Here is a 12,432-nt window from a genome sequence, read left to right as displayed (position 1 = left end):
TATGTGCGAGGGGAACTTTATCTTTTATCTTTTAAGTTGTCCCATGGTGAGTTGGCCATGGCACAAGTTATTCCACAATGAATTGACCATGGCAGGTGGACTCTGGCAAGTTGGCTGCAGCGAGTTGTTCCATTCCACCAAATCCGAACCTAGCCACTGTATCTTGCAAACTGTGCTTTATGACAAACGGGAGGCATATGCAATCTGTGGCCTGCAAGCTGCATGTGGTCCTGGACAGCTAGTAATGTGGTCCCACAAGATATAATAAAAGATTTTAAAAAATAAAAGAAATATATATATATATATATATATATATATATATATATATATATATATATATATATATATATATATACATACATACATACATACATACATACATACATACATACAATCTATTTATATATAAATGGCTGTAACTCTGGAACGCCTCAAGCAATTTCAAGCAAACTTGGTACACAGATGACTTACTCTCTGAAAAAAAATACTGTGGATGTAAGACACCCCTAACAACCCTTGGGGGGAGGTGTTCTGTTAAGATACAGCCTGTTGTGCCTTAAAATGGCTTCTACTGTACTGCCGTAAAATGGCTTCTGCTGTACAGCGCATTGGAGTTGCCATGGTAATGGCTTCACAGTACAAAAGGGCTCCCTCTGGTAAGGGGGAAAATCCAACATTAGAAATTATTTTTGATCCGGACATTTTTCCTCTATAAATAAATACCATGGCAACACTGGATTATCAACTAGTATGATATATTTTTATATGTGGCAATTCATCCTCCCTCAATGCAACCCACACAAACCGAAAGGTTGGACACCCGTGACTCAGTGTATTACGTATATCCAGAAAATTGCAGTTTGTTCAGCTAACTATGCTTGAACAAACCTTGACCCTGTTGCTTAGCTCAGTTTATGAACTAAATTTCTTTTTGGCAGGTTAAATCAACCACAGCTTAATAAAATATGTGAACCAATCTATAAAAGAATATTATGTTGCTTTCATCCATGAACAGCTTAGAAGCAGCCCATATTGGACACCCAATAAAATAATTGTGATAATACTAATGTTGTCACTTAACAAATCCAATTGAGTCAAGTGGCAGTGGCCACGAGGTCAAATTTATTGAATAAACAATATCTTACCTGGAATGGGTTTCATTGTTTTCCCTCTAAGACTTCTTTGGAAACCGAGAATTGACAGGCAAATTACAGTAATGATGAGCAGAAGTGCCAGTTGGACAAAGTTGCCAAGAAGTTAACTAGTTGAAATGGCCAATACAACACACCAATAATGAGGAGAAAGGGATCAGAGAAACTCAAACATTTATCAGAATAACAGAGTTGAAAGGGACCTTGTAGGTCATCTAATCCAGTGTTTCCCAACCTTGGCAACTTGAAGATGTCTGGACTTCAACTCCCAGAATTCCCCAGCCAGCATTCGCTGGCTGGGGAATTCTGGGAGTTGAAGTCCAGACATCTTCAAGTTGCCAAGGTTGGGAAACACTGATCTAATCCACCACCATCCCATGCCCAAGCAGCAGACACTACACCATTTCTGACAGATGGCAGTCAAATATTTTCCCCCCAAATATTCAGTGAGAACATTGCACAAGAATAGAGTAGAGTAGAGTAGAGTAGAGTAGAGTAGAGTAGAGTAGAGTAGAATAGAATAGAATAGAATAGAATAATTTATTGGTCAAGTGTGATTGGACACACAAGATATTGTGTACATAGGTTCTCAGTTTACATGCAAAGCAACAGAGTAATAATAATCATAATTTCAAAGTGATAATAATAATGATGATGACACCATTAAGAGAAGGCCGTGGAACAGATGAGAAAGATAAAAGTAATACATAAAAAGTAATTAAATCCCAAGCAAAACAAGGTGAAAGACTTGGAACGAGTCCTGAAACACAAGAAAATCCAAGACATAATTTTAAAACAAAGAGGTTGCTATGTAAGAAATGGCATTTGGCAGGGGAATGTAGAAGAGGCATTTGAACACCATGACTTATGAAGGAGGAGGAGCAGAAAGTAGAGGAAATGTCATTCAAGATGGGGCTGGAAACAGTGGGCTGGCATGTGTCACCCAGTTCTGACTTAGAGATGAGAAGTGAACTGGAGGAAGCAGGCTGACCGTTGATGGGTGTAACCCAGAGAGTGGGATGAAATCCGTAATGGCCAGAAGAACGGGACCTAGAGGAAAGAGTGGGTGGCGAAGGAGGGGAGATGGAGAGGCAAGAAAGAGGAAGTGGGGCAGAAGCAAATTTGAGCCTAAGCCTAGGATGGTTAAAAAGAACACACTTTTATTTATTTTTTAATTTATTTGTCAACTTTATTGGCCACCCATCTTACCGCAGGGAACATCTGGGCGATTTACAATATTGAAAGACAGAACTATAAGTATAAAATACTGCAAAAATATAAAAATATAGAAGCTAAAAGATGGGGAGGAAAGGAGTAGGATGAGCAGGGGGGGAGGTGCAGAGGTGGTATTCGGCAGGTTCTGACCAGTTCTGGAGAACCGGAGGTGGGAATTTTTGAGTAGTTCAGAGACCCGGTAAATACCACCTCTGGCTGGCCCCGCCCCCATCTATTCTCTGCCTCCTGAGCCCCAGCTGATTGGGAGGAAATGGGAATTTTGCAGTAACCTTTCCCTGGAGTGGGGAGGGAATGGAGATTTTACAGTATCCTTCCCCTGCAACGCCCACCAAGCCATATCCACCAAGCCACGCCCACAGTACCAGTAGTAAAAAAATTTGAATCCCACCACTGGGGAGGTGGGATGCCATATGAACCTATCAGCCACTTTCAACATGAAATTCCTCCTTTGGAGCCCCAAATAAACAGCCAGAGCCAAAACATGGCTATGTGGCCTTGCCTGGGGGACACAGAAGCCCACACAACCATGAGCCTGGATGGCCTCATAAGAATCCCCCCCCCCCAATGCCTTTATTAACAACGGCTAATACCCCATCCCACCCCAGGTGGAATTTTTCACCTTTTGAAATTTTATCATGTTATTTTTATAATTGTAAATCTTTTAACTTTTAAGTTAATTCTGATTTTTAATGTTAATTTTATTGATTTTATTGTACATCATTCTCCAACCAAGGGAGCAAGCATAGAAAACTGTCTCTTCCTAAGAATTTTGAGCCATCCAATTTTGAGCTTTGTGTTTTTCATCACCAGCCTTCTCCAAACTGGTGCCTTCCAGTTTTACTGGCCTGTACCAGGCTATGCAAAATTGGGGAGGCTGAAGCTGATGAGTAATAGGTAAGATGGATGGGTGGGTGGGTGGGTGATGGATGATGGATGATGGATGATGGATGATGGATTGATGGACGATGGACGATGGATTGATGGGTGTTGGGTGATGGGTGATGGACGATGGATTGATGGGTGTTGGGTGATGGGTGATGGATGATGGATTGATAGATTGATGGGTGATGGGTGATGGATTGATGGGTGATGGATGATGGATTGATGGGTGATGAATGATGGATTGATGGGTGATGGATGATGGATTGATGGGTGATGGGTGATGAATGATGGATTGATGGATGATGGATGATGGATTGATGTGTGATGGATGATGGATTGTGGATTGATAGATTGATGGGTGATGGATTGATGGGTGATGGATGATGGATTGATGGGTGATGAATGATGGATTGATGGGTGATGGATGATGGATTGATGGGTGATGGGTGATGAATGATGGATTGATGGATGATGGATGATGGATTGATGTGTGATGGATGATGGACGGTGGATTGATAGATTGATGGGTGATGGATTGATGGGTGATGGATGATGGATTGATGGGTGATGGGTAATGGATGATGGATGATGGATTGATAGATTGATGGGTGATGGATTGATGGATTGATGGATGGATGGATGGATGGATGATGGACGATGGATGAAGGATGGATGGATAGATGGATATATGCCATCAAGTTGTCAACAACCACATAGATTTTTTTTTCTATGATCTGTCCCTAATCTAGTCTTTCAGGTCTTCTTTGCATTGTCTCTCCATGTGCTTTTTTGGTAATAGTTTACCATTGTCTTCCCCTGGATAGTATGAATTGATGGCTTTGCCATTGCCCCTAAAGTGATAATCCTCTTCCAGCATCTTCCTGTGTTGCTGCTGCTCAATATAGATACCTGCTTCCTGGGCAGATGGGATGACCTTCACACCTTGGATGACCCTGCTGGGAATGTAATGCTCCTGACATACACTTACATCATTCTTTGCTTATCCCTCCCAGGAAAACCAACATCAACCACCTACCACCCAACCACAATGGGGCAGCAGAGCAGGACTTGGGATGAGTCGGTGAGGCCAGAGCAAAATTCAATTTGACTTCCCTGACACGTCATTAAAATGCACTTTCTTCACAAGCATGTTGTGCATTTTCCTCTTTGCCCAATGGGCAACAACTTTTAAAAAGACTGAGAACCACCCACTTGTCCTGAATGATTGTTTATCCTTGATGGGGGATATCTGATGCAAGTTCTCAACTAAACCTGCCTTTTTTAAGGTCTATCTTGTTAAAGTTTGGGACAAAAATTAGAACCATATTTTCTGACTGTATTTTGTCTGAACTGATTATGGTAAGCTGTCTTTGAATGAGTTAAGAGACATTATTTTTTAAAAAATAAGCAGATGGCAGTCAGGAAAGCAATCACATCCTCAGAATGTGAAATCCTAAAGCATTTCATTCTTTACCCGAGCATCCAAAGAGCAGTCATTTAGACTTGTTGTTATTGTTAGTTGCAAACTCATGTCCGACCAATCGTGACCCCATGGACAACATGCCTCCAGGCCTTCCTGTCCTCTACCATCCTCTGGAGTCCATTTAAGCTCACACCTACTGCTTCGGGAACTCCATCCAGCCACCTCATTCTCTGTCGTCCCTTTCTTCTTTTGCCCTCAATCTTTTCCAGCATCAGGCTCTTCTCCAGGGAGTCTTTCCTTCTCATTAGGTGGCCTTTTGTTGTTGCTGTTTAGTTGCAAAGTCATGTCTGATTGCAACCACAACGTTCCTCCAGGCCTTCCTATCCTCTACCATCCTCTGGAGTCCATTTAACCTCATGCACCGCCCCGAGTCCCTTTCTGGGAGAGGGGTGGTCTAAAAATCTAATAAATAAATAAATAAATAAATGCCGACTACTTCGATGACTCCATCGTCCCAGTCTTCTTTTGCCCTCAATTGTTCCTACCATTAAGCTCTTCTCCAGGGAGTCCTTCCTTCTCATTAGGTGGCCAAAGTATTTGAGTTTCCTCTTCAGGATCTGGCCTTCTAAAGAGCAGTCAGTGTTGATCTCCTCTAGGACTGACCGGTTGGATGGCCTTGCAGTCCAAAGGACTCGCAGGTGTCTTCTCCAGCATCATAGTTCAAAGGCCTCAATTCTTTGGTGCTCAGTCTTCCTTATGGTCCAACCTTCACAGCCATCCATTGCAACTGGGAAAACCATAGCCTTGACTTTTGTGGGCAGGCTGATGTCTCTGCTTTTTAGTATGCTGTCTAGATTTGCCATAGCTTTCCTCCCCAGGAAAAAGTGTCTTTTAATTTCTTGGCTGCAGTCCCCATCTGTGGTGATCTTGGAGCCCAGGAAAATAAAATCTGTCACTACCTCCATTTCTTCCCCATCTATTTGCCAGGAATTGAGAGGGCCAGATGCTATGATCTTAGTTTTCTTAATGTTGAGTTTCAAGCCAATGTTTGCACTTTCCTTTTTCACTGCTTATCTCCAATAAATTATTTCAAGGATATGCCGGGAAACCACTAAGCTGTGAGTCAACTAAACATAATAACTGAATAATGAGTTATCTCCAGGCCTGGTGAATAAATATTGTGGCATTGATATTTTCAGCCAGAGCAAACTATCTGCCTGAAATAAAAGCAGAGGAGAAAAGTGACTGAGATAATTTTAAGTGAATGTGATTTATTTGTAGGCTTGTTGGTTTGGAATGAATGAATCAGAGGTGGGTTCCTCGCGGTACGGTACGGTGCACCAGAAGAGGTAGTAAAAATCTGGCATACTGGATAGGACTGGTAGTAATGGTGGCTTTGCCACGCCCCCAAACCTGTTGTCCCATCAGAAGCTTCGTCAGAAGCTTTTTTAAAAGTTTTTTTTTTCCCTGCCAGTTCAGGCAAGGGGAAAAGGTTTTAAAAAGTAAAAGAGAGAGTGGGGAGGAGGGAGGGAGGGAGGGAGGGGAGAGAGAAAGAAAAGGAAAGAAAGAAGGAAACTCACTTTTCAGCTGGGAGATTCAGCAAAGGAGAAAAATAAATGTCCTATTGATGCAGAAATGACTTCCACAGTTCATTCCTACATAATTCTGATGGAAATTTTACAAAATTACCCATTGATAGAGTCCTGGACAGCGGTATTTTGAAAGGCAACATAACAGAACTGGAAGGGACTGTGGAGGTCTTCTAGCTAACCCCCTGCTCAAGCAGGAAACCCTACACCATTTCAAAGAAATGGTTGTCCAATCTTAAAAAAATCCTCCAGTGTCGGAAACATTCACAACTTCTGGAGGCACGTCATTCCACTGATTAATTATTCTTATTGTCAGGAAAGTGAAATGGGCTTCTGCATGTTGGACCAAACTTAGCAGGAGAGACCAACTTGCACCCTCTTTGGTACCCTCCACCTTTGGTGCCCCAAACAGTGTGAATATACCATTCAGCCAAATTTTGGCCAGAAGAAAAGCAGAGCAATAGTTCATGCATGTCTGTCAACTATTAAATATCAATTGCCTTTTCTTCCTGCTCTGCTCCAAGCACTTCTTTGAGCCCCACCTTCTTTCTGTGGTCATAGGTACTCCTCTGAGCAACGCCCTAAATGATATTATGTTGTGTTGTATTTTAAGCATTAAAAAGTTACCTAGCAACAACTTACCTATTTACCCTGCTAGTAAACCTGTTTAACTATATGCTTCTGTTGACTTTCCAGGTGCTCGTGAGCTGAGCCTCCAACTCCTATCACCATGGACTGGAAGACGTTACAGGGCCTGTTGAGTGGCGTGAACAAATACTCCACTGCTTTTGGCCGCATCTGGCTCTCTGTGGTCTTTGTTTTCCGTGTCCTTGTTTATGTGGTAGCTGCTGAGCGGGTGTGGGGAGACGAGCAGAAGGATTTCGACTGCAATCACCGGCAACCTGGTTGCACCAATGTTTGCTACGATCATTTTTTCCCCATCTCCCATATCCGTCTCTGGGCCCTGCAGCTGATTTTTGTCACCTGTCCATCCCTGCTTGTCATCATGCACGTGGCCTACCGTGAGGATAGGGAAAGGAAGAACCGGGAAAAAAATGGGGAAAACTGTCCCAAACTGTATAGCAACACCGGAAGGAAACATGGTGGTCTTTGGTGGACTTACCTCCTGACCCTCTTCTTCAAGCTGGGTATTGAGATCGTCTTCCTCTATCTGCTCCACAGAATTTGGGACAGTTTTGACCTGCCACGCCTGGTCAAGTGTGATCTGAAACCTTGCCCCAATACAATTGATTGCTACATTGCTAGGCCGACTGAAAAGAAGATTTTCACATACTTCATGGTAGGGGCATCCGCTCTTTGCATTGTCCTTACCGTGTGTGAGATCTTCTACCTCATCTTCAAGAGAGTGATCCGCTCCATGAACAAATGGAAGAAGAACAAGAAGTCCTTGACCTACAGCAAGGCCTCCACATGTCAGTGCCACTTAAAGATGGAACACGGACAGGATGGGAAATTAAAGAACTCCCCTTTGGAAGGCCTCAGGGCTTCTGCGCCTAACCTGACTTTAATCTGAGAGGGAGAAGAAGCAAATCCAAAATGGCCCCATGCCCGGACACATGAATGGTTTTTCAAACATGAACTGGGGGGGGGGGAGGACTTTCATTGAATCACTAAGCAAATTTTCCACAAGGGAAGGGCCACAAGGATTGAAGGGGAGCTGACAGGAACACTGCCATGTTTATTCAGGGCTAAAGTCAAGTCCATCTGTTTACACGTTATAACTAAGCTAAGCATGCACACTTCATATGCTCTGGCAATCTGTGTTAGCTTGTTCTCCAAACCCTTCCACATTCTCAGGTTTATGCTTTCTATTTTTCTAAAGTCTCTCAGAAGGTAGACAAACATCTGCACCCAATATGTTGCCGTCTTAGGACAGCCTAGGACAGCCAAAATCTATGACCCTTGATTTCTTCAACTGGTTTATTTAGTTGTCGTAGAGTTGTTTATAGAGTGTTAGTCACTGAATTGCTTGAGAAGGAGGGGAGTAAATTAATTAAGGAAATTCAGTAAACATGGATAATTTAACCTAAAAATCCTCCCTTCTCTTGCAGGCCACAGTTCTCTGAAATAACAAATGCCAATGCAATCTACAAAGTAGTCTAAAGCAGGGATCACCAACGTTTTGGACCTCAGGGATGACTAAATTCATAATTTTAAACCCCACGGACCACTAATATGATCTGCCTAATGACTGGGTGGGTGGGCGTGGCTAGGTGGTCATGTGACTGGGTGGGTGTGACCAACTCAATGTCACTCACATCAAGGGGTGCCTCACCAGCCTCTTCTCGCCCCTTCCCTCCCAGCCCCTCCTCGCCTGCCCACCCAGGCTCCTCAGGGCCCCAACAGGAAGCAATTGTTGGAGCTAAGCAGCCACCACGAGAAAGAGTGGGCAAAACAGCTGGCTCAGCAGAAGCACCTCACTGAGGACTACGAGCATAGGCTTTCCAAGCAGAGGGAAGACCTGCAGGAGTGCAAGGCCAGGTACTAGTGCCCACTGAGGCTGAGCTGGTCAGCCAGTTCCAGGCCATGATGCAGTCCCACTAAAACAAGGCCCTCCAGCTGTTCACCACTAGCGGCACTTCCCTCCAGCCTTCACCCAAAGTCCCACACCAGGAAGCTGAAAAGAGTCCCCAAGTGGGAATTCCTGCTCTCCTCCAACTCACACAAAAAGACCCCAGACTCTCTGCAGTAAACACAAATGTTTGTTGCATGTATCCAGCCCAGGGACCATAGTTTGAGAATCTCTGATTTAGTGCAGTATAAAAAATGCAAATAATTTTTTTGCAGACCACCAAAATTTGCCTGCGGGCCACCAGTAGTCCACGGACCACCAGTTGGTGACCACTGGTCTAAACAGAACACCCTGAAAGGTTGTGTTAGCTGAATTTCCTCTCCTGAATTTCACCTGGAGGAAATCCACTATGAATTTGGAGTTCATTTTTGAGGCATTCCTAGGGAAGCAAAGTCTTGCTAGCTAGGCAAAATTTTGCAGGACAGAAGAGAGAAACTGCTTACACCATTCCTATCCCATTTATAGTTGAGCTTGAGTCTTGATGACAGTACCCACTTTTCAATAGAAAGTGCTTTAACAAAGCATTGTTTATATGATAATTATTTACTGGACAACAACAAAGACATTGATTTAAAAAGGAATGAGACAGTATTTTCTTCTCAAAAGCCTTCTAGCCAGGACATGGCCTTCTACTCTCAGGAAAAGACAGAGATATCATGACATGGAAAGCTAAATTTCGTATAGATAGAAGGGATGATGAGGGCATAAAAAAGAGGGAAGAGCATCCTTGGTTTTTCTTCTTCCTGAATTTTCTCCTACTTTTTATTCATTATTTTGATGAAACTTTCCCCAATTCTCCACTCCACTGGTCTCTCATCCTGTCTGAAACAGAGAAATTCTCACTGAAATCAAGTGTGATGTAACATTTGAAAGTATTCTGGAAGGATTAGTCCAGAGAAAATGGGAGAACATGTCTTAAGAAGAGAAATAGAGGGAAACATTATTCGAAATCAATATTTACTGCTCAATTTAGCCAAAAGGAACAAATCAAGCAACAGAAAATATTTTGCTGTTAACAAAAATGTTTAAGCTATTTTGAGACATCTATGGATCTCATGACTATAGAATCTTATGACTACAGGATTTTTTGTAAATAGATTGTGAGTTTTCACTGGGTTCCATGTAGACTGTCTTCCATGCAGAGCAGGAATTAAAATCATGTTTAAAGTATTTATTTGGCTGATGCTTTTGTTGCTGCGGGAAATAAAATCCACCATGGACAAAATTTAGGCAGGGCTCATGACTCATTTTGGATCAGTTAGCAACAGAGAGTAGACAAAAGTTCCTTTCTTTTATTAGTTTTTCCTACAGATGTTTTTATTAACTGGTCTCTGCAAATTTTGTCATCTTCACCAACCATTTCTCCATTATAAGAGAAGCGGCAGGCGTTCCAATTATTTCTGACACTGACCTGACACTTCCAACTTATCCAAGCAGAAATAGCAAAGAAGTTGCTGGAAAGATAAACAAAAAAATATCTTTGGAATGGCAGGTTTGTTCAGTTTATCTCTTTAACCTTAAGTTTCTTTCATTTCATTTTTGATGATAAAGAGGAGGATAATTCTAGAGAATAATTATTATAAATTTACCACATTTCAATCAGCTACATTTTTGCAAGCTCGTTTTCACTTGCAAACACTTGCAATCTTTACACTGCATTGGTAAAACCACACTTGGAATATTGCATCTATTTCAATCAACTACATTTTTGCAAGCTCGTTTTCACTCGCAAGCACTTTCAATCTTTACACTGCATTGGTAAAACCACACTTGGAATATTGCGTCTAGTTTGGGTCACCACAATACAACAAATATGTTGAGACTCTAGAAAGAGTGCAAAGAAGAACAATAAAAATAATTAGGAGACTGGAGGCTAAAGCATACAATGAACAGTTGTAGGAACTGGGTATGTCTGATCTAACAAAGAGAACTAGGAGTGACATGATAGCAATCTTCCAATATTGGAGGGGCTGTCTCAGAGAAGAAGGAATCAACATATTCTCCAAAGCATGTGAGGGCAGGACAGGAAGTAACAGATGGAAGCTTATCAAAGAGGGATCCAACCTAGAATTAAGGAGAAGTTTCTTAATTGACACTGAGAACAATTTAATTAGTGGAACGTCTTACCTTCAGAAGTTGGGTGCTCCATCACCGGAGGTTTTTAAGATGAGATTGGATAACCATTTTTCCATAATGGGTAGGTCCTCCTGCTTGAGCAGTGGGTTGGACTAGAAGACCTCCCAGGTCCATTCCAACTCTGTTATTCTGCATTCTATTCTGTAGTCTATTATCAACATAGAAAGGTATAAAAAAATACAAGTTTTAAAGAATACTTTAAGAAGTAGATACTATAAATAAAAATATAAACAGCAAAATACAGGCAGATAGCCAGCAAATGCAAAATATCAGGAGTAACATATTCCAGGACAACCATTTGAAAGTTCCCATAGTTTAAACTTTAAGATGTAATGCATGTAGTCTAGTACATATTGTACTATATCCAATTTTAATCAAAATGTGTCTCTATCCAACTTTAAAAAACATTTGGATAATATAATTGAAGTCATTAAAGAAAGGAGAAAGAAAAACTACGTGATACACAATACATTAAAACAGCACTGTAAATGATATACTGATAATACTGTATGTCAAATAAGACTATAAACTCTAAAACCCGAATTTTGAATGTGGCCCAATTGCATGGACAAAAATTGTAGTGTAAATCTGGTTTTCAGACAGAATTGAATAATCTACTTTACAAAATTTCTCCAGACATCAAAGTCTACATTCTTCCACAGGGAAAGATCTTTCCCAATTTTTTTTAAAAAAATAAAATCCTTTTATTATAAAGTTATTAGCTTACACAATGCCAACACAGTATATTTTAAAGAAATGTATGGCCTAGGGAAGTTTAGTAAGGGGGAAAAAAACTCTCAGGAAATTGGATTCTGAATTTTAACATTTGTTCCATTCTACAACAGCCTGTTGTCCATAATTGTTGGGCTTCACAGCATTGCTATCACATATGGGGAAAAAATCCAGTCCATTCATTATATTTCCAGATAATCATCATCATACAATTTATTGATATTGCTGTACCAGGAGACGCCAGAGTTGAAGAAAAAGAACTGGAAAAAACCACGAAATATCGCGACCTGGCCATCGAAACTACACAGCTATGGATGAAGCATGTAACAGTGATATCCATTGTCATCGGGGCACTTGGCACCATGTCCAAGAATTTTGCAAAACACATAAAGAAATTGCAGCTTTCTGCAATAACACCAGCGGAACTGCAAAAAACTGTGCTACTAGGAACATCATATATTTGAAGAAGATATCTGGTTGATACCTAAGACATTGGCAGAAACCCGTATCAACCACTAGCACCAGTCAATAGTATTTGTGACACATTTTTAAATGTTCAGTTGACTGAGTTTCATGTTTAATGAATAAAAGAAATAATAATAATAAAGAAATCAAGACCAGAGTGATATACCAACGATCAAATATGGTATGGAAACTGTAAATCTTAGAAGATAAAAACCCTTTGGTTAC

At 41.3% G+C, this 12,432-nt stretch overlaps 1 protein-coding gene across 1 annotated transcript in view; it reads left to right on the top strand.

Moving 5' to 3' along the window:
* The window catches only part of GJB3 (gap junction protein beta 3), a 29,163-nt gene extending 19,119 nt beyond the window's left edge, over positions 1–10,044 (top strand). Inside the window, exon 2 of the mRNA XM_081962800.1 lies at positions 6,978–10,044. Within this exon, the coding sequence (XP_081818926.1) occupies positions 7,012–7,815 (804 nt within the window). The 5' untranslated portion in view covers positions 6,978–7,011 and the 3' untranslated portion in view covers positions 7,816–10,044. The remainder of the gene's footprint in view (positions 1–6,977) is intronic.
* The last annotated feature ends 2,388 nt before the right edge of the window (positions 10,045–12,432 follow it).

Source organism: Natrix helvetica (genome assembly GCF_964273705.1).
Source record: "Natrix helvetica genome assembly, chromosome: 9".
Classification (NCBI taxonomy): Eukaryota; Metazoa; Chordata; class Lepidosauria; order Squamata; family Natricidae; genus Natrix; species Natrix helvetica.
This window is presented reverse-complemented; position numbering and strand designations above follow the sequence as displayed.